The 27,159-nt window shown below is 41.8% G+C and overlaps 1 protein-coding gene across 1 annotated transcript; it reads left to right on the forward strand.

Annotated features, from left to right (window-relative positions):
* The first annotated feature begins 16,314 nt into the window (after nucleotides 1-16,314).
* On the forward strand, nucleotides 16,315-26,237 carry LOC108711576. The gene is made up of 5 exons (XM_018253452.2): nucleotides 16,315-16,415; nucleotides 17,571-17,684; nucleotides 20,959-21,549; nucleotides 23,393-23,586; nucleotides 25,401-26,237. Exons 2-5 carry the CDS (start codon nucleotides 17,639-17,641, stop codon nucleotides 25,656-25,658), a joined length of 1,089 nt encoding a protein of 362 aa, XP_018108941.1. The 5' UTR covers nucleotides 16,315-16,415; nucleotides 17,571-17,638; the 3' UTR covers nucleotides 25,659-26,237.
* The last annotated feature ends 922 nt before the right edge of the window (nucleotides 26,238-27,159 follow it).

Genomic DNA, 27,159 nt, shown 5'->3' on the forward strand with positions numbered 1-27,159 from the left:
TATGGCCCCAAGAATGGAAAGGAGTATTTCCCTGTCTCAGTTGCTCTCATTTTAGTGGTTTTATTATTAGGGCACTTCAGCAATCTTTCCCTAGATGGCAGTAAAATATCACTGAAACGATATTTTGCACACAGAGTGCAAAATGTAAAAAAAAGGGCTTTGCACTCTGCATTCAGCTTCACAAATAAGCATTCAGGTGTCGTGCTGGGAAAACAAGGGCGTCAGGTCTGGACTGAGAATTAAAATAGGCCCTGGCATTTCCGGTACACAGAGGCCCAATCAGTGTCGGACTGGGACACCAGGGGCCCACCCGAAAACCATTGACCAGGGGCCCACCAATTAATCTTAGACCATGGGCCACTCTCAGTACTATTATTCTTCCTCTCCTTACTCAACCGCTATTCTGCTCGTCTCTTTTCTTTACATACTTTAATCTATTATTCCATCTATTTAGTCTCTTTGTTCTAATAGAAATATGGAAAGGCCATGAAATAGGCCAAAAGTTTAGCAGCATGAGAGCCCACTGACACCTTGGCCCACCGGGACTTTTCCTGGTATCCCTGTGGGCCAGTCCGACACACACAGAGACCCAAACAGTCCCACCAGCTCACTAAATACTGACTTTCTGTGGCACCTTCAAGCAGCCCCTCTGGCATTTGCCAAAACCCACAGATTGCCAGTCCAGGCCTGAAGGTTGTATACATTTTCTTGCGCAAAGCATGAAAAAAGAGAAGGGAAAGACTGAGTTCAGTTCTATTGAAGGAGAACTAGAATTCCATGTTGAAAATAAAGAATAGCATAGGTTGAACAAATTGAGGGCCTCTTCAGAGAAGTTTAAAAGAAGGATTTTATATAGGAATAAAAGCCTATAAACTGTTGTAGGTGTTTTCCATTTCTGTGACTAATTTATTCAACTACAATCCATCCCATTTGTAGGCAGTTAAACGGCATGAAGGTGATACCCTAGATATAGACCCTTTGGGCTTACGCAGCAGCGCAAGATAAACCTGGTCCAATTAGCAATACAATTTTGTTGTACTAATGCATTTGAAATGTAGAAATCAAGTGTTTGATTGGTTACATTGGGCAGGACTGGGGTACATAGTTAATTTTAAATATAAAATATATGCCGGGGCTGCAAGTCCATATAAGGCCAGTAGATGGCAGCACAGTGTAAAGCTTCTTTGCTAGTCCAGCGACTGCCTTTGTCGCAATTTCTTGAATCGTCAGTATTTCTTAGCATGACGGTGGCACGTGGTGTTTATTATGCAAGAAGTAATGGCACTGCCCTTAGTTTGTAGCTGCTAAATAAACATTCAATTATCACTTGTTCACACTACAGACCGTGAACTGATTTCAAAACAGGGTTGCTTGATCTCAATATTATTAGTAGGTTAGAAAGATGACTACATAGGAAAGCCATTAGTTTCTTTTCCCAGAAAAGGTGGCAACCCAATTCCAGTGAGACTGCATTATAAATGTGAATGTTGCAGGTGATGTGATTTGACATGTTCAGTCTCAGTGCCGAGCCTACGCATAAGGGAGCTCAAGGCAAGGTCCTTCCCCTGATCGCCTCAACCTTCCCTCCTGTAGAATTGCCAAGTAGGGAGTTTCTATGCGTTAGACAAAGAGAAGGTCCCCAATTATGGGAATGCAGGCAGAAGAGGTACATACATGCCCAGTGCCCCTCCCAATGTCGCACCCTCGGTATGTGCCTATGTGATACAAATGTGAGTGACATGGCAGGCCATGTATGAATGTGAGTGGGATCAAGTGCATTCAATATGGCTCCTTAGTTGTAAAATGGATGTACTGATATTAGCAGGAGAACAGGGAATAGTAGGAGTTAAGGTAATAGACTCATAAACATATAGGTATGTTTATTAAGGAGGAAGCTCATATCTTATTCACATAGTTATAATCAAAATACACAGCAATTATACACAGCAATTATTTTCATTCACATGGTTATTTCCATTTTCATGGTCATTCTCATGGCCATGTCCTAGGCATGTAGCCATTATTATTATTTTATATGTCTATGTGTAATGATCTATTACTTTGTTATTGTACCAATATAAAAAGGAGCTCAGCTGGGGGGGGCTTCGGGACTTCATCTACAAGCAGACGTGTTGTGTAGAATAATTGGTCTTGTAAGGACCATTGGCCGATTGATGTGCTCTGGGAGTCGCTGTATTTGATTTGGGCCCGGGGTCCCCCAGCTGATGTTCCTCTCAGAAGTCTGCCAAGGGAAGCTCGGCTAGACTGCGTTGTCTTCAATCGGTATTGTATTACTTTTCTTACAATATATTATTCTTCTCTAATGATGATCAATGTGTGTGTGTTTTATTTCCACCCCTATATTTGATAAGTCTGCTGGGGGAAGTGCTCAGTTAGACATTTAGTTTGTGATAAGTCTGCCAAGGGAACTTGTAGCAAGACAGCCTACCCCTAGTTCTGGCCCTTTTGAATCTGACCAAAGCATTACATGTTGGTGGGTCTCTTGTTGGAGTGATGGGCACTGTGTTGTCTATGAGCATGTGATCCGGTCTCCCAAATATTCTCATGCCTAATGGCCTGGTTAAAGCAATATTATAGTTAGTGATGGGCAAATTTATTCGCCAGGCGCGAATTTGCGGCGAATTTGCGCGATTCGCATCCAGCGAATAAATTCGCGAAACGCCCGCGAAAATTCGCCGTCAAAAACGGGCGCTGGCGTCAAAAACGGGCGCCGGCGTCGAAAAAACGGGCGCCGGCGTCAAAAACGAGACGCCGGCGCCGTTTCGCGAATTTTTCGCCGTTTCGCGAATTTCGCGCGAAATTCGCACATTTTTCAGCGAAGCGAAACGGCGCAAATTCGTCCCATCACTAATTATAGTGGTCTCAGCTGCCCTTTTCCAATAACTATAGCAAAACGCAATTAGAATGGTATCAATTGACACAACATCTGTGTCTATTTTTGTGTGTCTGCAAAGACTCAGCAGTGCAGAGCTGCAAGCTGCAACTTTTTAAAGGTAGTGTTAAAGGGCAGTGTAAGGGTTTAGGTAGCTGGGATCAGCTTTCTGGGGGTAAAGCAGCCCACGGCACAATCAGAATTCATAAGGGGGTTGTTTCTTTCTGGCAGTTTATTTTCACTTGCAGCAAAACAACATAAACAATTCAAAATAAAATCCTTGCCACTTAATGGGCTTCTAACTAATACAGGTCAGTTTTCCTAACTACCAGGAGAAGGCCTACCGCCTGTCTCCCCAAAACAAAGTATATACAGGAATATATAAAATCCCAAACCTTTTGGTGATTTCAATCCCTCTCACACAGGCAGCTTTCCTCTGTCTTTTCCCCAGCCAGGAACTCCCACTCTGGCTTGAGCTGCCTTTTTAATTAACCACCTGAGATACCTCAGGACAACTCAAAACACCGGGGCTGGACTAGCAGTACATCTCCAATATACTTTAATAAAAAATGTGTACCGTTTTTATTAGAAACCTGACTGTATGCAGTGAAATTCTCCCTTCATTTACTGCTGTGGATAGGAATTGTCAGATGGTCCCTAACTGCTGAGCAGGGAAACAATCATACTTCTGAACAGCAGGGGGAGCCCCCACCTTACTTCCCAGCCATGCAGAACTCAAACAGCTTTGTTTATGATGATCCCAAAGCCCAGCCCAGCATGTGCACAGTCTTAGTCTTGCAAAGATGTTTAACACAGTTACAAGATGGTGACCCCCTGTAGCCAACTTTGAAAGCAGAAATCATTTGTTTGATTAGGCTTGTGGTGCAGTAAGTTCATGTTTATATTTAGTATACAAAATACAGCATTTCTAGCCTTATTCTATTTTACACTTTACATGCCCTTTAAAGCGATGTATATCTTTTTCTCAGCCTCAGCAATACACTTTAAATAGAGTGTGAAAGCTGAGCTGATTTCTGGGGATAGAAACACTGAAATACGTTTAGGGAACCAAAACCAGGGTCTGTGCCTGTTAATAATAGACATTATGCAAGAGTTCACATTACAAAATAGGAACATGGAAGAGAATCTCCACCCAAAATGTTTTACATAGGAAGAGAAAATTGATCACTAATTCTAAGCAAGTGTATACATGTAGGCCGTAGGATGGTAGAGGATGTGGATTTTCAGTGGGACACATGCAATCATTGAAAAGGGACAAGGAAAACACTGAAAAGGGCATATAAAGACGTAGGCACCATTCTTAGAAGTGACAGCAATTTATTGCATCATAAGGAATCTGAGGATGTTACAATTGTGTAAGTGATATTTCACTATCACCGGGAATTCTAAGAAGTTTGCGTGCAGCTGTCTGATTGGTGTATGGATGTGGTATTGCTTCAGCAGAGCATATCACGCATGTGCAGTATATTGTCACAGGGAATGGCTGCCTCCAGGAATACTGATGTACCTAGCAGTTGTAGCTTAATAAGTGGGTCAAGCACCCAAATAGATTTGTGCGTGCGGTTCTGTTGTTTCACCTCTGGAACTTTCTGCCTACCCTTTCTAGGGGTAGGCAGAGAGGCATGTACCATTGAGGCTACAGTAAGGGGGTGCTAGGTACCTACCCCTAGTTCAGACCCTAGTAGTCCCCCCATCCTAGGGTGCCAGGCTGGCTTGGCCCAGCTCTGTGAACAGTGCGTGTTGATAAGTAATAGGAGTTGCAAAAAGCAAAGAGAATGAAAACATTAGAAGGGAGCAGGGAAAAATTAGATGGAGCTGAAAAAGAAACGTAGGAAAAACATGCTAGACCTAGGGGTGGAGTTGGGAGGATAAAAAGAGGAGATCACAGGGTGTTAGGCACCCCCCCCAAGCAATCACTTACCTGATAGCCCAAGCTGCTGTTCCAGTTAGCACAAAACTATACTGGCCTGGGGTACTTCTCAGTGAGCACCACGGATCAATCTTCTTCCACTACATCTTCCTGGGTTCACATGTACAGTAACTGAACTATAAGAAAAAAAAGGCAGCTTATTCACTCTACTGTGCATGTGTTGGTCTGGGGCCACTGAAGAATGAAGAAGTGTAAGAGCAAGATTACTCTGTGGTGCTTGCTTAGATGTACCCCATGCCAAAGCAGTATTCTGTAAACAGGCCCGGGGTATCACAAGCAGTTAGAATAGTCAGACAGGTCAGAATCAGGATAGAGATCGTAGAATAGTCGGAGGACAGGCAAAGGTTTCAGGATTGAAGAGATCAATGTAGTTTCAGACAGGCAAGGTCAGGATTGGAGAGGTCAACGTAGTTTCAGACAGGCAAGGTCAGGATTGGAGGGGTCAGAGTAGTAAGTAGGCAGGCAAGGGTCAAACAGAGTAGATCAAACAGGAATCACCAGCAATAAACACCCAGGAACAAGCTAATTGAACCTAACAACGGGCAATAAGCTGAATACTGATTTCCCCTTTTAACTGTTTGAATTTAGCGCCATTGCGCGCTGACGTCACACGCCAGCGTCACTGCGCCTTTAAGAAACAGATGTGCACGAGGCTCGCGCCTTAGAGGAAGCCGGCACCAGGAAGTAAAAAGGAGCTGCGCAGTGGGCGTCCACGTCAAAGGAGCGGCGGTAGACCCCGCTGCTCACTAGACCACCAGGGTAAGTCCTGACAATAACTCACCAAAGTTTTACCAAAGAGGCCCAGTTGAACCATCCTGAGCCTTCAGCTAGGGGAGCAGATCAAACCATATTGGTGTAGAGCAGGCACTCAACAGATTGAGATTCAAAACTTTTATTTAAGTAAACATGGAAGTAGCCTGAAAAAAAGATCTTCAGCAGGTTTTGCTTTCAGGGAATCAGGAGAGAATGTGATTGGATGGAAGCCAGAATAACAGATGCAAAGGAGAGGAATCCATTGACTCATGACTTAGATTGTTTTGGAAAAAAAGTCCAGGGAATTAACCCAGTGGTCCATGTTTTCCACTGATTTGTTTTTCCAAGAAGTTCAGGAGATAGGCAAAGGATAAGTTCGATTTGATGCCTTACAATTAAACCCAGTCCCAAAACATTGAAATAGACTGCTCTCATGGTCTGAGACTAGGCAGGAGGAAATATCATGCAGACAGAGAACTAGTTAATAATAACATACAGTAGGCGTAGAAGGTCATTTCTTAAGAAGGGCAGTGTGCCATTTTGGGGAATCTATAAAGATTAGCTTTCAGGGCAACGCATAAAGTGCAAAAACATGGCGGAACGCACCCTGCACGCTGATTTGCATGTAGTAAATGACTGCTAGGGTGGCTCTAGTACAAAAGGATGAGACATATCTGGGAGAGTAAGAACAGGAGAAAGAATATAAGCCTGTATTATTGTATTATCCACAGACAGAGACTCAGTAAAAAGTTAGTTGCTGCCCCTGGTAAAATTCCACCTTAAGCAATGTTCTGTATATTCTTGGTATCTTGGTAGGCCAGTCCAACATTGTCAGTACCTCTAATAGATAGAGAACGAAAGTTAAGAAATTGGTCCTTTTATGGAGACCAACTGAAAATTGTTTTGAATTAACACTGTCTGCTTATAAATATTAAGATAAAAATTGATATTATAATATTATTTGCCAACAGTATTCCTTTAGCTATTCAGTTGAAGAACAAAGGACTGGAAGTCAAGTGCCTAGTCACGGCAGCCAATAACCCCACTGCACTTTCACCATTGGTACAGAGGGCAGCACCGTTCTAGAAGGTCTTTTTTATGGTTAGGTAGAGAGGAAGGACGATGCCGCATGAAGGAGCAGGGCCATCCTGGGGGGGAGGACTTTGCTGCAGTTGGGGGAGAGGAGAGGTGGCCAGTGCTTGGGACACTTGGTTAAACCTTGTCCTTCGTTCTTCTTCAATTCATCTGTTTACAAGGATCATCAGAGACGTGCATTCAGATTGTGAGCTAACAAGCTAGAAATAATCTGTAAACAAATCTGTGGTGAAATGTGGGAATTGATATCAGCATTTTGCAAAGCTGTGGTCCCCAGTGAGCAGATACAGGAGATTTTCCACTGTAAATTTCAAGAGTTGAGATTAGGGAATAGATTGAGGGGTGAGGGGTGAGAAAGGGAACTTGGTGAAAAAGTGACATTGAGCAACATCCCATTTCTCTTCCTCATACTCGCAGGGATCAGGCTCTAGCATTTCCTCTTAGCAGTATTGGTCCCAAGGAAGTGCTCACAATGATTAGATATCAGTAGCAGTAATACGTAGGAGAATATATATATATTATGCTTAAAATACAGCGCTCTGTGCAGGGAGCAGTGCCATGGGGTGCAGGCCAGCCCTGTCATTACAGCAGAACCTTGTTACATAGTAACATAGTAAGTTAGGTTGAAAAAAGACACACGTCCATCAAGTTCAACCGTAAGGCTATAGATAACTTGCCTAACTGCTAGTTGATCCAGAGGAAGGCAAAACCCCATATTAAGCCTCTCCAATTTTCCTCAGAGGGGGAAAAAATCCTTCCAGACTCCAAGATGGCAACCGGGCTAGTCCCTGGATCAACTTGTACTATGAGCTATCTTCCATAAGTACAATGCGTGCAAAGCAACAGTGTGGAACACCGTTACAGATAGGCAGAAGTGACTTCCGGTTGTCGAAAAAAGGTGCCGGTCTGGAACGGCAATAAGCAACACATCTCATAGGGTACAGACAAACGGGTGGCAAGTCATCCAGAGCGGAACCAAATGTAGAATAAAACTTCATCTTTATTGATCCAAATAAAACCATGTGTACACGAGGGCAGGGAGAGTAGCTTGATGCGTTTCGTGACTAATACGTCACTTCATCAGAAGCTCAAGCACCTCCCTTCAAAGGCACATTTATAACCACCACCAATAAAGGAATAGACGCACCAATTAAAACGTCACAGTAAATGCGTGTAGGCCAGATCTTACCATACATGTAATAACATAAAGAAAGTTGAAGGGTATTTCGAGCAAAAAGACTTAATAAATCTCACTGAGCGAAAGATGTCTCATAAGATATATTGTATATCAATATTAAAGTTGCAATTAGTTTGAGTAACAAATTGAGAAGGAAACATTGTTAGTATCAACTTGAATGTCAATGCAGAGAAGACAAGTTATAACATATGAAATATACTGTATAATGCGAAAGAAACGCTTCCTATTAAAGAACAAAAGAATAATACAAAACATGTTAAATATTAAATATTAAATACTAAAAACATATATGTGATGATAAAGACCAGATATAGACTGTTAATGGTCATTATATATTACTGATTCATCTATATACAACCGGATATTTGTAGTTTGGAATAGCAACCCTCAAAAATTATTATCAAAAATTATCAAAGGCGATATTACAAAGGACAGATACTTCAATCCACAAAACAGTTGAGTTTGCACTCTCTGTTTAAGCCCCTGGGTACAACTGTGCATAACTTATAAATCCAAAAAGCCTCCGACACTGATGATACGACAGATCTTCTGAAAAGAGTAGAACGGAGTATGGTTAAAGAGATGCGCCTATGGTGGGATATTTCGACTCTTGAGAATTATTTAAAGGCGGGCAGAATACCTAGGGGCTTGCGTATACGCAAGTTTCCTGCTTTCACCGATGTATCCAAGGATTTTGTTGAAGCATGGAACAATACTCTTTCATCTGGCTCGTCCAGACTAATGGAATTAATTATTGATTTCCATGCTAAGCGTCACATTGTGATCCAATCAGACATTAAAGAAGTTCAAACAAAACTTTTGAATCTTGAGGCGAGATCTGACACTGCGGATCTCCTCAGTGATATTAAATATCGTGTCCAGAAATTGGAGACTGATGTAAAACGTAACAAACGAGAGAAGTTTCTTAGGGATAAAAGAGACTACAAACTTATACCAAGATTAATTTTTCAGCGGTCCGTTCTCGATACCCCAACAAAAAACAGCCTAAAGGCAAAACATCATTGGAGAAAAAAGTTCGCTTCAGGGATCCGGATAATTATATGTCTGAGGGTACAGCATCATACTCTTCTTTTATATACACAGAAGGGGAATTCTCCCCAAGCGAGTCCGAAGAGGATATCAGACATCAAGAGCCACAGGATTACAGGAGGGCCCCTATAGACAGGGATCGTATCAAAACACAGAGCCAACCAGGAGCGGTGGATGCCAGGGGTCTAGAACGGAACAAAAAGAATCACAGCAACAAGCGTCATTAACCCTCGAAGGGGAATATATGATGGATAAATTGCAATGTGATAAATTTGTCCAAGCACATGTTGACTGAAAATGAAAAGAAGGTCCTCAATGATGGTTTGAATTTTGTTCCTGACCGCTGTATGCAAACTTTTGACACTATTCTTGAGATCAATAACTTTGTCCGCAAATTAACTTTAAAGAGACATTTTAATACTACTCCTGAATTGAGTGATTTACAGTTGGGTTCTCTTAATAGTGTTGGTGAGGTTCGAAGTACACACACTCAGTCAGATCCGATTTATTCATCGGGTCTGGGTGACCATACTAATCAGGCCAGTGTTGATAATAGGTTTTCTCTTGATGATCTATGTGCTTTAAATGTCATGGAGGATTTAATGCTGGATTCTACTGAACGGGTAGACTCCATTGTTCATACGGATTTAAAGAATAAGTCTAAATTTTATCTGGTACAAAGTAGAGGCTTCTATAGAAACTTGTTATTAGTGATCTGTCCAAATATAGGAGTAAATATGGCGACAAATGTAAGAATTTGACTAAGGGTGAGCTGAAAGCCATTGCGGATTTAAAAGCTAATAAATCCATCGTAGTGAAGAATGCCGATAAGGGGGGTTCAGTGGTTGTCCTGGACTCAGATTACTATGTATCAGAGGCTATAAGACAATTACAGGATGTAGATACATATGAGTCCCTTGATAATGATCCCACGGGGAGTTTTAGCCTTTTACTATCCGACCTCTTAGACTGGGCGAAAAATGAATCAATACTAACTGAGAAGGAATATGTATATTTGAATTGTTCCACTCCACGTATCCCCATCTTCCACTGGCTACCAAAAGTTCACAAGAGTATAAGTAATGTGCAGGGCTGACCTATCGTCTCTGGTATTGGCTCTCTTAATGAGCATTTATCAGAATATGTGGATCATCTCTTGCTTCCCATTGTTTTGAATTTACATACAGTAGCTACCTCAGGGAAAGCACGGATTGCATTAATAAAATTAGTGATGTATTTTGGAAATCATCATTCCTGTGCGTTACCATGGACGTGGCTGCCCTGTACTCTTCTATAGATCATGTACGAGGAGCTTTAGCCATTGAATTCTGGTTAGGTCATTCTGGTCTCTACTCAGGAGTCCAGAGTGATTTCATATTGCGTGCTCTTGATTATTTATTGAATACCAACTATTTTATGTTCAATGGCTCCTACTATCTCCAGAGGAGAGGAGCGGCGATGGGTGCACGATTTGCTCCCTCGTACGCAAATCTTTTCATGGGATGGTGGGAGCGTTTGTTCATATACAACCCCTTTCATGGGCACATTGTAAAATATTTTCGTTATATCGACGTCCTGATCCTAATTTGGGACGGGGATGCTTCATCTGTGGATGCTTTTGTACGATATTGTAACCAGTCTGATTGTGGCATTTCCTTCACGAGTGAATATCATTCTCAACATATATCATTTCTAGACATTATCTTTACAGCTGAACAGCATGTGGTTACTACTGACTTGTACCGTAAATCTATTACCCGTAACTCTTTATTACACGCTGACAGTAGTCATCCTTCCTCTGTTTTACGGGGTGTCCCAGTGGGCCAGTTCCTGCGCCTTCGCAGGATCTGTACCTCATGGGACTCTTTTAACCATCAAGCCATGCTATTATGGGATCGGTTCATCGAGAGGGGATACCCTTTTTGGGACATCAAGAGGACTTATGATAGAGCCGTGGGTACTAGTTGTGAAGATATTTTGAGAGTCAAGAGCTCTGATAAAAATAAAGTTGTTGACAGTTTTAGTTATAGAACCCAGTCGGTGAACAGAACAGGAAGGAGTAATGTGAATAATGACTTCCCTCATATCATTACTACTTACTCTCGTGATAGTCATTTTGTTCGTAAAACTGTTTCTCAGTATTGGAAAATCCTGGCTCAGGATTCTAACCTCAAAGACATATTACCTCCTCAACCAAGTTTCACGTATAAAAGAAGGTCTAGCTTAGGTTCTAGTATATCCCCTAGTCTATTCACTGACTCCATAGGCCAACACATTGGCTGGATGTTAAAGGTTGTTACAGATTATTATTATTATTAACATGTATTTATATAGCGCCAACATAATGCGTACAGATGTGGCGTCTCTCGCTGTGGCGCTTGCAAGTTTATGAATACTTCTGGTGGTAACAATAGCCCTAGACGTTTTAAGATCGATTTCTATGCTAAGTGGAACTAAGAATGTTATTTACCTTATCACTTGCGAGTGTGGTTTACAATATATAGGTAAAACGATAAGACCCATCAGGAAGCGAATATCTGAACATCTAAACTGTGTGGCTCGACTTTAGTTCTGCAGTGGCCAAACATGTATTAGAATACCACAACGGTAATTTGTGTCTTTCCTTTCAAATTATAGATAGGGTTGTTGCTGGGGTTCGTAAGGGTGATATTAAGACCTCATTAGGCGCATCTCTTTAACCATACTCCATTCTACTCTTTTCAGAAGATCTGTCGTATCATCAGTGTCCGAGGCTTTTTGGATTCATAAGTTATGCACAGTTGTACCCAGGGGCTTAAACAGAGAGTGGGAACTTAACTGTTTTGTGGAGTGAAGTATCTCGCCTTTGATAATTTTTGATAATAATTTTTGAGGGTTGCTAATTCCAAACTACAAATATCCGGTTGTATATAGATGAATCAGTAATATATAATGACCATTAACAGTCTATATGTGGTCTTTATCATCACATATATGTTTTTAGTATTTAATATTTAATATTTAACATGTTTTGTATTATTCTTTTGTAGGGATGTAGCGAACGTCGGAAAAAATGTTCGCGGACATGTTCGCGAATGTCCGGACAAAAATGCGAACGGTTCGCGAACGTTGCGAACCCCATAGACTTCAATGGGAAGGCGAATTTTAAAAGCTAGAAAAGACATTTCTGGCCAGAAAAATGATTTTAAAGTTGTTTAAAGGGTGCAACGACCTGGACAGTGGCATGCCAGAGGGGGATCAAGGGCAAATATGTTTCTAAAAAATCCATTGTTGACACAGCGCTGCGTTTTGTGCTGTAAAGGGCAGAAATCACACTACGTCACTCAGGTGGTGTTTCTGGAGACGGAATTATTATTGATATTTAGACAGAATGTGAAAAAGCTCACACAGCTAGGTGGCAGTGGTTTGAAGAACAGATGCAGATGAGAGATCAGCAGCAGGACAGACAGCTGCCCACAGCAGCTACATACAGAGCACTGCAGTAGAAGGTAGATTACTAGCCAGCAAAGCTACCTAACCTAAAATGTCCCTCAAATCCCTGCAGAGTTCTGTCCCTACAATACAGAGCAGTATCAAGTAGATTACTAGCCAGCAAAGTTACTATCAACTGTCCCTCAAATCACTAACAGCTCTCTCCCTACACTAGCTCTTCCAAGCACACACAGGCAGAATGAAAAAACGCTGCAGGGCTTCAGTTTATATATGGAAGGGGAGTGGTCCAGGGGGTGTGGGGGTGGTCCAGGAGGGAGAGCTTCCTGATTGGCTGCCATGTATCTGCTGGTCTGGGGGAGAAATGGCAAAAAAAAGCGCCAGCTAAGGCGAACCCAAATTGGCGAACGTTGCGTTACGTTCGCGAACATTCGGCGGACGCGAACGGTCGATGTTTGCGCGAACAAGTTCACCGGCGAACAGTCCGCGACATCCCTATTCTTTTGTACTTTAATAGGAAGCGTTTCTTTCGCATTATATATTTCATATGTTAGCACTTGTCTTCTCTGCATTGACATTCAAGTTCATACTAACAATGTTACATTTACAATTTGTTACTCAAACTAATTGCACCTTTAATATTGATATACAATGTATCTTATGAGACATCTTTCGCTCAGTGAGCTTTTTTTGCAATTTTGGAGTCCTATTGTCATTATACCATTTTATGGTTTTTCATTATATTATTATTTTGATTTATTAAGTCTTTTTGCTCGAAATACCCTTCAACTTTCTTTATGTTATTACATGTATGGTAAGATCTGGCCTACACGCATTTACTGTGACGTTTTAATTGGTGCGTCTATTCCTTTATTGGTGGTGGTTATAAATGTGCCTTTGAAGGGAGGTGCTTGAGCTTCTGATGAAGTGACGTATTAGTCACGAAATGCGTCAAGCTACACTCCCTGCCCTCGTGTACACATGGTTTTATTTGGATCAATAAAGATGAAGTTTTATTCTACATTTGGTTCCGCTCTGGATGAATTGTTTCCCGGTTGCCACCCCTTTGTCTGTACCCTATGGGATGTGCTATCTTCCATAACCCTGTATTCCCTCACTTGCTAAACACCATCCAACCCCTTCTTAAAGCTATCTAATGTATCAGCCTGTACAACTGATTCAGGGAGAGAATTCCACATCTTCACAGCTCTCACTGTAAAAATGACCCTCTGAATATTTAGACGGAACCTCCTTTCTTTTAATTGCAATGGGTGCCCATGTGTTGGCAGGGCCGGATTTCTATTTCCGATGCTCCTAGGCTGGCCAGATGGTGCAGCTGGGCGGCATTCTGCCCCTGAATTGTGCCGCCTGCAGGGCCGGAACTAGGGGTAGGCAGAGTAGGCACGTGCCTAGGGCACAAAGCTGGGGGGGTGCCAGAAACGTACCTGTTCTGTTGCCTTCCCCATGTCCGGTCCACTCACTCCCCATACGATGATTGGCGCTTCTGCGCATGTGCACACGCTAATTGTGAACCTGTGTCAGCTGGAAAGACCTACTGGTAAATAAAGCATTAGCAAGATTATTATATCCCCTATATATTTATACATAGTTATCATATCACCCCTTCTCCAGTTTGAACACCCCCAGCTTGGCCAGTCTTTCTTCATAGCTGAGATTTCCCATACCGTTACCAGTTCTGCTAATCTAAATAAATAATTTTCACAATAATGTATTTTTTTTAATAGTATGTGCCATTGGGTAATCCTAACTAGAAAATTGCTATTTTAAGTACTAAGGGCCACCCATAGTGCAAACTACAGTGGCCAAAATTACAGGAATTTGTCCATGTGCCACAGACCTTAACAGACACTTGAGTCAGGCTACATGGCCAGATATCGATCAGTCAAGTTAGATTTTTTGTACGATCCAGAACCACATCGGCTAGTTGCTGCGGTCCTGTAATCCATTTGTTCAGCCCCAGGGCCGAAAGTTGGGATTCATCAGATATTGCCCCGCCGTTGGATATATCGGGTTAAGATCCGCTTGTTTGGCGACCTTGCCAAACGAGCGGATCTTATAGTGTACGGTCACCTTTACACTGACTACCAGTGGGATACAAAGAGCTACCTCAATGTACATCGCCCAAAATCTCAAGTACATTCCATCAAATTCCTCAGGATTGTAAGTAATAGACATATGTAACCAAACATTATCATGTTGAATAATAGTTCCTATAACAGTAACATAACCTTAGGTACCAATACTACTTGGCTTGTCTCTGCTTAAAATATCCGGACTGTCTTTGAGGAAACAGGAAAGGAAAAAAATCACAGAATGTCTGACACAAATTTCCCTTTTTACACTAAAGGCTTCAGTAGAATAACACGATTTGAATATTTCTAAGACCGGTTTCGCAATGGTTTTTGTTATGTGCAAAGGCAGAAATGGGAGAAAATGCGTAGATAGCACCCTGCAGGATAGGAAAGAAGGAAATACCTTTAGAAAAAAAAGTGCTGCACCCTGGTATTGTATTTCTGCTCTCCCTGCTGCTGTTGGGGGCCCATATGTACACAAGCAGGTTCAAGGTGAATGAGATAACCAGTGCAAAGTACTTTATTTAAAAGCATTGTACAAAATTTTCAGATGCAATTCACCATTTTTGATGAACATTAAAAAAGGCCAATAGGCTGGTTTTGCTTCCAATAAGGATTAATTATATCTTAGTTTGAATCAAGGTACTGGTTTTTTATTACAGAGAAAAATGAAATAATTTTTAAACATTTGGATTATTTGGATAAAATGGAGTTTATGGGAGACGGTCTTCCTATAATTCTGAGCTTCCTAGATAATGGGTTTCCAGATCACGAATCCTGTACCTGTATTCCTTCTCTCCTTCTCCCTGATACTTCTTTTCATGCATCCAGGACCATTTATGAGCTGCACTGATCCTCTCAATTCTCTGACACCTGCCAATTGATATTTTCAGTGCCTCCAGGATTTCACACAATCACTTAAAACTTAACTTGTTGTGCAAACCTGTTAAAAAAATAAAGGTATATAATTATTAATAGATAGAATGAAAGAAAACCAGACCAATATGACCTTGTTGAGTTTTTGCCAGAAAGAATGGGAAAGAAATCAAATTCAAAATGATATGGGGAGTTTACCCTGTAATCGTTGAGGGGCCAAGGAGGTATAGGGGTCCCCATGGGACTAGGGTGACAATTATGTTTGGGGAGACTACCTGTACATTTTATTCACATGAGAGCTTATAATTGTAATTGCATATGACAGCCGGTCTCTTTTTGGGGAGGCGAAGCCCTTATTATTCTTTTCTGTCAACAAGGATCCCAGTGAGGCACTGAGATGTAGTTTCATTATATGTTTATGAAGAATTTGCCCACAATTTAGGGAGGCCTAAAATGAAAATCCGCCCATGCTGCTGAATGGGCTTTCCCCTTCTTACACCCACGTCCAGACTCAGGCCCTGGCATTTTAAGTACATACAGGCCCAATAAATAGTGACTGTCTATGGCATCTCTTTAAATAAATATGCCATGTTAGAAATACCCATAGTCCCTTTCCAACCCACACATAGTAAGATGTAGGAATTGTAACCTTTGCCAATTACAGCTTTGCCATTATGTATAGCATTGGTGTCTAATGACTGGGGAAATCTACCAGCACAAGTTGATCGCTGGATGGTATTATGGTTTTTTTTGGAAATCTTAACGAAAAGCAATTTTAAAGACATTTAAAGGTGAAAATGCAACAAAAATGTGTTCATCTCACCATATATCACATTTAAAACAAGAACAAATCATTTTGCAGCCACTTCCCATGTACTAATTACTTCCTTCAGGTAAATGATGACGTACAGGAGGTGCAAGGCAAATACATAATTGTTTTTAATTAATTCAGAAATGCAGGTGTTTGTATGTGAGACTCCCACGTGTGATTGTGCAACACTGCATATAAATATGTGAGTATTGAAGTCACAATACAAGTGAAGAAGAAGGTGCAGAAGAGAAGTGTCTCCGGCACAGGTAAGTGTTCTGCTCTCTCAGTGCTGCAGTTATTCCTGAATTCCATTAGCTCATTTGTTTGCTTTAATGCAAGTATTGTTTCAAATATGCAGCACAAAAGGCCCATAGTAAATTAAGGATTTGTAGGGGAAGCCTGTAGCACTGCCGACTAATTATAGTATTTATGGTACCAATAGTACGTGATAACTATTTTGTTTTTCTTGGAGAGGGAACCCATTCAGCTGCCTATACATTAGGGGGGTTATTTATCAAAGGCCAAATCTGAGAGCTATGTGAGCTTTTTTTTAGACCTCGAATGAATTCACCACTCGAAAAGGTTTCTAATTTAAGAAAAAACTTGAGTTGATTGAGTTTTCAAACAAAACCCACCGAAAAAATCTTGAATATGATGAAGGCTATTAACATCTTCAAATGGTTCAAGGGACCTCTGCCATTGACGTCTACATGACCTTGACAGGTTTTAAATGGTGTATATTCAGATTCAAGCTATTTCAAAAATGCAAAAAAACCCTAAAAAGATTTTTGATTCAAAAATACCCTTGAAAATATGATTTATTTTCTGGAAAACACAAATCGTACCTTAATAAATCTGCGTCTATGAATTCTTCATACAATCTTGCAACAGGGCATTTTCTCTGTTGGCTGGAGAATGTTTTAGGAAACCAGAATACCTTTGCACATGAATGACTTGTCACATATATTTTAAGGCTAATGTAAATTAAGGAATCCATCATTTCAGCCAAATACCTAATCCACAACCTATGGGTTCCTTAAAGGGGAAGGTACTCCTTAATGATGTATAATATTTATCTTCTATATACAGTATTTATAGACAGTATAGTATATAAGTATGAGCACTTTAAGTGTGCTTAGAACATTCCTTCTCTGCAGGTTTAGTGTATATGTAAAGAAACGTTTGATAGCTGACATTTTATTTATCAAAATAAAGCCAGAGGTGTTTTTATATTCCGTGTTTGAGATGGGCAGGGTATTGGCACACATTGACACCAGAGAGGGGAGGGATATGGCTGCTGATGTCATTGGCAGTGTTAGAACAGGCCAGTGATGTCATTTTCTCACTTATAGTGACTCGTGGCTCTCAACACTGATACATGAAACCCAGAGACCCAGAACCTCATATGTTTTCTCCAATAGGATACAAAGATTTAAGAAGACATATTTCTCGATTGCCCTTTATCTACCTGTGATAAAAGAGAAGACAAATGGATCCTGCAGTAGCGGATGTGATAAAGCACTTTGATTCCAATGGTAAGATCTGAACTACTATATTCCAGTCTGGTGATCTCATAGATCTAATGCAGCGAAACACTGATCTGTAGGGATATTTCAATTACTGTCTTTATTTTTTGATGAATTGTCTCTCTGTTAACAGCTCACTATCCAGCTGACATTCATGTTGTCACTGGTTGCTGGTTTCATTGACCCTAGCAACCAGTTCATACTGCCAAACCATAGGTCATAAACGCAACCTTTAAATGTTGGATGTGCTGTACAACTCACAGTACCCAACTCCATACTCAATTCTAAACCTAAAGGTATTAGAGTTTGTATTCCAGCAAGATCTGGAGACTACAGGTTGGCCAAAAATCCCTAGGAATTCCTAATCCATTGCTTTGTACATTAAAGGTGGTTAGAAAGCGATGTTTCCAGTTCTATTCGGTCTACTTGTATTATCTTTACCCTAAGGGCTTAGGGAATAGATTTCATAATATGCTGCTACTCCGGTTTTGGAAGCAGAAGGGCAAGTTGCATGTGGAGCATGACATTAATACGGGAAACTGGAGAAAAATATTCAATTTACAGGTAACAACTGATCAGATTTGCAGGGCCCCGTCAATTTCGAAGAGACTCATATGGTTTCTAGGCCAGAGGCTTTTATTGCGTTACCTAATAAACTCATACATGGTGTGACAAGTGGTGACACTACCTTTAAAAGTTCAATGCAGCTTGGCTGGCTTTTATAAGGAACAAAATCAACCGATTCAGCATACTTGCTTCACATAGGAAATCCCAATTCAACACCCACACAAATTTCCAGCACTTACAGCCTTGGACATAAGTCCCAGAATCCCCTGTTAGACTCTCACTTAACACACAGTCTGTTAGAAGGAGTTCTCTGTTCCTCTCTCCAGTCACTTGAAACTCTCTCCAACACTTCAGCTCATCATGGGAATACACACAGATTCCTTCCCAGGCAGCTACTCACACAACTCCCTCCAGCACACGGTGGTCTTCTGGGGCACTGAGGTGTAGTTCCACACCTCTTTTTATCTGCAGCTCACCTGTAGCCTAATTACACAACTACTTCTTGCTGGGCAGCTGCAAAACCCTAAGTGGAGTAAGGAATGGAAGCCCACCCTGCTCTCCTACATTCACTCCAGGGACCTATTCATCCGGCTTTTCCTGAGCCAGTACAAAAATACACAGGCTTACTTGCTTCAATACTATACATATTTCCCTGGAGTTAAATGTTTACCATATTTGCAAAATAGATGCCCGGTATGAGTGCTGACCGACACGGAAGTCGAAGGTATTAATAACAATGCCGGCTTTATTAAGACACACAAAATGTGACATTAAATTAGTAGTGGGTGTGCAAAAACTAACGAGTTCACGGGTGCCATCTTCATCCGAGCGCTCTTCTTCCTGTACTGAATGACGTTTGGCGGCGCATGCGCAGTAGGAGGCATTTGCTGGTTGCATCTACTGCGCATGCGCCTGAATTTCACGAAGTTTCCAATTTCTTTTTTCTGAAACTTTGTGACTTTCGGCGCATGCGCAGTAGATCCAACCGTCAAATGGCTCCAACTGCGCATGTGCCGCCAAATAGAGGAAGAAGAGCGATCGACAAAGATGGTGCCCGTGAACTCGGCAAGAGAGGACCTGCATGGAAGGGTGACTAACAAGTTAGGGGCATTTGCCTGGGGGGGGAGAAGGGAGGGGGGCCTATGCAGGGGACGGTGGAGGGATTGACTTCTCCTTTAAGACTCAGTGTTTGCCCAGGATCAGCAGGTACTGGTCCCCTGTTTATAAGCAAACATCTCATTGACTGTACAGCACCTGGTGCACTAAGTGGGACATTCACTAAGATTTGTAGTTGTGCCAGGTGTAACTTCACCGCAATTTGCCGCACTTCGCCAGGCGTAGTTTCGCCAGCGCTCCGCAAATTCACTAAAATCCGAAGTTGCGCTCAGGGGTAGCGTAAGGTTGCGAAGTTGCGCTAGCGTTGATTCGCTAAGCGAAGCGAAGTTACGCTAGCGATGGTTAATTTGCATACCGGGCCAAATTAAAATTTCAATGGAGGAATACGTAGAATCACTACAAATGCCTGGGAAACCTTCAAAACATCAAATAAAATGTTTATTTTGCCCTACACATGTGCCCACTGTATAGTTAAGTTGCCATGAGTTAGGAAATGTAGGGGGGAAGGAGGGGAGCCCCAAAACATTTTTCGATATTTTTCAGCCTATCACCCATAATATAGAAAAAACGCCAGCGTTTTTTGGGACTTGGGGAAAATTTTTTAACTTTTTTTGAAGAAATCCCTATCTACTCTATTGCGCTTCGCCTGGTCTGAGGTGGCGAAGGAAGTCTAGCGTAAAAGGTAGCGTTCAGAACAATGCGCGCGTTAGTGAATTTGCGTAGTTACGTCCGTTGCGCAAATTCACCAGGCGTAAGTTACACTAGCGAAGTTACGCCAGCGTCCGTTATTGAATTTGCGAAGTAACGAAAATGGCCAAAGCTAGCGAATTGACGCTAGCGTTAGGTGCTTCGGCGCATAGTGAATTTGCCCCTAAGTGCATCTTAATGGTGTGGTTGACCTTTAAGTTTACTTTTAGTATGTCATAGAATGACATTTCCTCTCATTTTCCTTCATTATGCAATAGGTGCAGTTTTTTGAGTGGAGTTCTGCTTCATATAATGATGACAAGAAATGCAAGCTGGTTTACTTAAAAGGCCAAAAAAAAAAAAAAAAAAAAAAAGGTTTTATGCGCATCTACCTGTAATGTCACTATTATGTGATGTTTTAGTTCATTTATTTCTAGAGCTATGGTGCACTGCTTAAAGCAGGCCAGGATTTTGCTGATGTTCTACGCTAAGTTGGTTACAAGTTAAGTTACTTTGTATACTAGGGTAAAATCTTCTGTTTACAAAACAGTCCTGTTACTAACCAAATTACCACTGACATGAGAAATATACAGGTGACAATTAGTGATAAGCGAATCTGTCCTGTTTCGCTTCGCAGAAAAAATTCACGTTGAAGTCAATGACAATTTTTATACACACAACTCCTTTGTCCAAATGCATTAAAGTCATTGGGCGTCTGAGTAATTTTTATGCACACAACAATTTTTACTGCGCAACTTTTTTTGTTCAAATGCATTAAAGTCAACGGGCATCAAAATAATTTTTCCACTGCGAATTTGCAGGAGTTTTGCAAAAACAGCAGTCAGTGGACTGCGTACATTTGCTAATTTATAGCACATACATACTTTCTAATTTTTTCCCCTTCTCTTTTCAGGCTTCCTTTCTACATTTCAAGATTTCCAGCGTGCAGAGACTGGGGAAGATGCAGAAGCTGAGGGAGATGCAGAAGCTGAGGGAGATGCAGAAGCTGAGGGAGATGCAGAAGCTGGGGGAGATGCAGAAGCTGGGGGAGATGCAGAAGCTGGGGGAGATGCAGAAGCTGGGGGAGATGCAGAAGCTGGGGGAGATGCAGAGACTGGGGAAGATGCAGAAGCTGAGGGAGATACAGAAGCTGGGGGAGATGCAGAAGCTGGGGGAGATGCAGAAGCTGGGGAAGATGCAGAAGCTGGGGGAGATGCAGAAGCTGGGGGAGATGCAGAAGCTAGGGGAGATGCAGAAGCTGAGGGAGATGCAGAAGCTGGGGGAGATGCAGAAGCTGGGGAAGATGCAGTAGCTGGGGAAGATGCAGAAGCTGGGGGAGATGCAGAAATAGGGGGAGATGAAGAAAAAGAGAGAGTTGCAGCCTCATACATAAAACAGTTAAGCAAAAAATATTACATGAGAGATACAAATAACCAATGGCTTGTATATAAAAATGGTGGCCTTTATGCAACGACGCTGAACAATGTAAACTTAAATCTCAGAGGTGAGCTTGAAGTTTCTTATTGTATCTATGTTCTAAAATTTAAACCAACTGTCATAACAGAGAACTGCCTGCAAGTACGTATATGAACACCCTGTATATGCTATCCCTTTAGAATAGGAGAGTTAATTAGGGTTTGAAATTATTTAATTAGCTATAAGCAACCAGTCCAGCACACATTGGCCAGATCTAAGGGATGTGGGCTAGTTCTGCTGTAAAGGGGTTATTCCAGTTCAGTTGGTGTCAGATAGTTCACCAGATTACTTCAATTACCTATTACTTCAATTACTTTCTATTTTATATCTGTAATATTGAAGTTTAAAGTTTTGTTTTCACCTTTTTATGTCTTTTTAAAGCAGCTGGGGGGGGTCACCGATCTGTAGCTGTTCTAAATTTATACATTAGTTGATATATTTCTTGGCTTTGTCCTTGCTGAGCAGAATCCCTGAGTTCCATTACAACCAGCTGTTTATAAATAGAATATTGAATTTATAAATAGTTGTTAATACTCCAGAAATGCTGCTGAGAAATGTATCAACGAATGTAGCAAATTGTAACTGTTCAGAATCTGCTGCCCTAGACCCAGGCCTTTGTGAGCTTTCAGTATATCTGGGCTAGCCTAAAACCCCCGGGTCGGACAGGTTTGGGCCGGCTACCGCAAAAAAATCTTTGGATCGGCTTCCAGCTTCTGTTCCCTGAATCTATAGACTTGCGCCTGCCCCGAGCAGGCTGGGCAGGATTCGGAATTGGAAGGGACAGGTTAGAGTCGGGTGCTGGTCACTACAGATTATAATCACTGACCTTGTTCCCTGAGCCAGTCCTACTTGTCACTGATAAATGCACTGACCCAGGGTATGACCCTAACTACTTTACACCGCCCTCTTTTTCCACTTCGCGGTGGCTACTTTGGCTGTCTGGGGCAATCCTTTAAAGGGATTGTTCACCTTAAAGTTAACTTTAAGTATGTTATAGAATGGTTCATTCTAATCATCTTTTTAATTGGTCTTCATATTTTGTTTTTTTTTTATAGTTTTTGAATTATTTCTTCTGACTCTTTCTAGCTTACAAATGGGGGTCAATGACCCCATCTAAAAAAACCGTTGTAAGGCTTCAAATCTATTGTTTCTCTATTTAAAGTGGCAGACCCCTTGCTCTTTAAATGGCCCAGCTCTGCTACATATCATTGTTTAAACAAGTCATAGCAATTTTTCAAGTAACTATGAGCTAGTTTTAGCATTTAGTCATACATTTTCAGTCAACCATATTTAACATCATATTTAACATCATATTTAACATCATATTTAACGTAGCCTTGAATAAAAGCTCTGTTTAATCTTTCTGTCCTGCGCTTCCCTATATACTATAGTGGTGAGCCCCACTAGCAGAAAGGATCCCAAGGCACACAGGGTCAATGCAAGCAAGCTGCCTTGCGTGTTTAGTGCAAAAAGCAACGTTTCAAGCATGAGAACGTTTCTGGGCGTGACCCCGAAATGTTGCATTTCGCAATAAACACGCAAGGCAGCTTGCTTGCATTGACCCTGTGTGCCTTAGGATCCTTTCTGCTAGACTGTTTGTGAGGCGGCCGATCCTCTACCAGGTAGCGTTCTATTAATTAGCGGAGGGTGTACGGGAGCCAAAGTTGAATTACTCTGGTGAGCCCCACTAAAACATTGCAGGTAGATAATACAACAGATTGTTCCAGCATGAAAATAATTGCCCAAATCCTTTCTCCCTGATTTGTTGCTTTGTTTATTGCCCTGTACATCAAGCCCTATGCTGACCTGTATGTTCTGTGTTGCTCCATTTGATCTCTTTTAACCTTCCTGTGTTTTATTTCTATCCAAAGTACCGATCGAAATTACCAGCTATGGCGGCTCAGAAACTGAATCTGAAAGCTTAATAACTGAGAGCCTGTCAAATACTTCCATAACTAAGATCCTGCCAGAGAGTATCTCCCTTTACGTTGCTTTCAGTTTCCTTGAAACCAATACTCAAAAAAGGATTTTTCTCTATTTCTCTTCTAACACACTGGAATATAGGGTAAGTAGGGGATGATATACCGGTCTACTGTACATCATGATTAGGTCAGTCAAGTAAGGCTTAGGGCAGATGTAACGGATCCTCGGGGGGGGGGGGTTTCTGCCTGGGGTGTAACACCAATAACTGGCGGATCCTGCCCCTTTCTCCTGCCATTCAGTTCAACTGAACTAAGTGACAGGAAGATACCATTGAAGGGAAGGGCAGGAGGAAGGGGCAGTATCGGAAGGTCGCTGTTGTTTCTTCACTGACCCTGAATGTGCCCTGACTGCCATCAAACATACAGAGTGACATTTGGAACAGGCTTCACCCAAAGCTATGGGGACTGTCTGAAAGGGCCAGTAACACCAAGATGAAAATCATTTATTTAACTTGAAATTCTTTATTTGGGGGGGGGGGGGTTTGTGCATCCGGATTTTTGCAGCACATTTGCTAGCAGACACACTGCAGTATTTTATCTGCTTCTTGTACATCCCACTGGGTTCTGTGAAATCTTAAAAAAATTGCAGAATACATTTGTTTAAATAAAAGTACAATTTTTTCCAGAAATCCTGCATTTATATAGCATCAAAGCATAAAAACTGCCAAAGCAATACCCCTTAGCGATCATTCGAAAAACACGAGTTTTGGGTCTGGCTGCTCCCTGCACCTCAAACCTTCATAACACATAAATAAAAGAACAAGTAGGGGCACCTATGTGCCTCCCCTCTTATGAATATAGTGCTGCTGAACCCAGGCAGTGCTCTCTTAATTGGGCACAGCTAGAAGGAAGATGCCAATACCCCGGGGGGGGGGTGGTTGTTGCGCATCCCCTCCAGGGGACTGGAGAGGGGGACTACCATAAAGCAGACCCTGCAGACCAGCCCCCCCAACTACAGGGTCTGCTGTTGGTTAGTCCCATCATTGTTGGAGGACAGGATGCAAATTGAAAAATACAGGGGGATTGCAGCCATTTTTTGCACCTGTAAATGACCCCTACTGTGTGGTTTTCATGTGGAGCTGATGATCAGGGCTAGAGTTAGAGAAGAAGGGGCCCTTGACAATAAAGGAAAGGGAAAATAAAGGAAGGATGGGCCCCTCATGTAAGAGGGGGAGGCAGGGGCGATCCTGGCCCCTCTGCCGCCTGAGGCAGCAGCAGTTGCTGCCGCCCCCCCTACCCCGGAAATTCGCCCTTAAAGTACCAGGAGCAGCATTTTTGCTGCCCCTGGTACCTAGTGGGGCGCTGCTGCCTGAGCGACAGCCTCAACTCGCCTCATTGGCGAAGCACCCCTGGGGGGAGGTGTCTACTGTTTGGCGCAATTCTGGGAGTTGCAGTTGAATATCTGCTAGAGAGCTGCAGGGAAGAAATATATGTATATATAGGCTGCTTATACTCAAGTCTGTAGGAGGTTCACAACCTCACCAGCACAGAGTGGCTAAAAATCCAGCTCTGTAGGGGCATTTACTAACCCAATCCAGAGGGAGGGGCTGCTGGAAGAAATGTTAAAGCATTGCATAGTGGGTGTTTGATAGCAATAATTTCATAATTCCCACCATTGATAGGACAGTTTCAGCGTTACTTGATAAAAGATATCAGAGCTCATCTACTAATCAAGGTGCTAAACTGCCCAAGTGCAGCAGTCAGTGCAGCAGTCAGTAGCAACCAATCAGCAGGCAAGTTAGAAGATGAAATCAAAGAGCTGATTGGTTGCTGAAGGTAATGGCACCGGTGCACTTTAGCACCTTTGTTTGTATATCAGCCCTATAATATAATTTTACTGGAGCGATCTGCTCAAAACCTTTCCTATTCCTAATGTCTCCATTTTTTACCCTTTTAGAAACTGGATGCAATTCTGCCTTCTTTGTCTGGGGATGATATAAACCTGCTGTTTAGCAAAAGCCAACAGACATCAGTGACCTACACGCCAATCAATAATTCCCAGTTCACCCTGTCCACCTCCGAACGAGGGAATCAACCTCTAAGTGTGCAGAGCAGAGCAAAAAATGGCTTTATAAAGGACTTTTACCTGCAAGATGTGACAGTCACACACATAACAGAGTTGGAATCTCTAGTGACAGATGATAATTTCTGTTAAATTTGAACCTAAATATGTTATTCACAGACACAGAGCCTTACAGTCAGGGTTCATTTGTTAAAGGAACAAAGTGTTCTCTGTTCCTCTTTATATTCTGTAGGCACAAGTCTCTTAAAGTATTTATGTTAATATAACTCACATTTAATATAACTCATAATAATATTTATTATTAGATTCTGGGAGGAATTGATAAAACTAGAATACATTTTACCCCACTTCAACCTATCATTGAACTCAATCCAGAGAACTCTCTAACTTCTGACCAGTTCTATTAACCTAGACTATTTGGGTTATGTGTCCAGCTCTGATTGTTGGCTCATTACATTAATTTGAGGGAGCTGGGCATGGAACACCATTCAAATCAGGAGGATGGAAGGTGTGAAATGCAGCTCTGGGGTAGAAAGGGCTTCATATTCAACTGTCCTTGGGTAAAAGAAAGAGGACTTGGCAGCTACATGCTACATAGGATGTGTTTGGGGCAATGCATTTGTTATATACTTATCTAATGTGTAAATGACATAGCTTCTTTCTATATATTTATATCATATACACCCATACAGTAATAAAGATATGACACAAGCAAGGGGTTATTTTTGAAAACAACAGTGTGGTCTTTAACTGGTTTTAGCAAATGGAGCCTAGTGCCACCAACAGTATTTTAAGCCTGATAGTAGGTTCTCCAGCACCCTGTCCCATACCTTCTTGCCCAGGGGTCCCCAACCTTTTTTTACCAGTGAGCCACATTCAAATGTAAAAGAGTTGGGGGGGGCAACACAAGAATGAAAAATGTTCCCAGGGATTCCAAATAAGTGCTGTGATTGCCTATTTGGTAGCCCCTATGTGGACTGGCAGCCTACAAGAGGCTCTGTTTGGCAGTCCATCTGCTTTTTATACAAACAAAACTTGCCTCCTGAAATTCAAAATAAGCTCCTGCTTTGAGGCCACTGGGAGCAACATCCAAGGGGTTGGAGAGCAACATGTTACTCACGAGCTACTGGTTGGGGATCACTGATCTAGCCCCTTGTTTCAGACATCTCCTAATTATTGGACTTCATGTAAATTCCTGTTCACCCTGCCCTACCCAAAAATATGATTGGCCACCAAAGTACTTTCCATAATTTAAATAAGAAAGATGGTAATTGTATTAACTTGCTATTAGTGGCAGGTCTCCCGTCTTTTGTGCCTGGTTCCCAGATAGTTCTAACCTTGCCTGTTCACCCAGAAAAACACTCCGATTTAAAAGCATTATTAAAACTAGCTGTTGCAATAGGGTGGAATCTAAAGGTTCTATCACCCCAAGATGTCTGATTTAGATTTCACAGAATCATTAGCATATTTATCTACCCCTAGTTGAACTGTCACTGGAGAACAACTTCAATAACCTTAGATTTGGAGTTAAGCTTTACTTTTGCCAAGATTTGGGGTACCACCTTGTCCTGAAAGAATCCTTCAAAGTCAAAGCTCCTTGTGAAATCTGCAAACAGTTCCAGCTGGTGGATGG

Source organism: Xenopus laevis, chromosome 3L, assembly GCF_017654675.1.
Source record: "Xenopus laevis strain J_2021 chromosome 3L, Xenopus_laevis_v10.1, whole genome shotgun sequence".
Taxonomy (NCBI): Eukaryota; Metazoa; Chordata; class Amphibia; order Anura; family Pipidae; genus Xenopus; species Xenopus laevis.

Coding starts and splice junctions, on each gene's coding strand:
- LOC108711576 (XM_018253452.2), top strand. CDS start 17,639: ATGGATCCTGCAGTAGCGGATGTGATAAAGCACTTTGATTCCAATG. Junction 17,685..20,958: donor AAAGCACTTTGATTCCAATG/GTAAGATCTGAA, acceptor TTCTCTTTTCAG/GCTTCCTTTCTACATTTCAA. Junction 23,587..25,400: donor CTAACACACTGGAATATAGG/GTAAGTAGGGGA, acceptor TTACCCTTTTAG/AAACTGGATGCAATTCTGCC.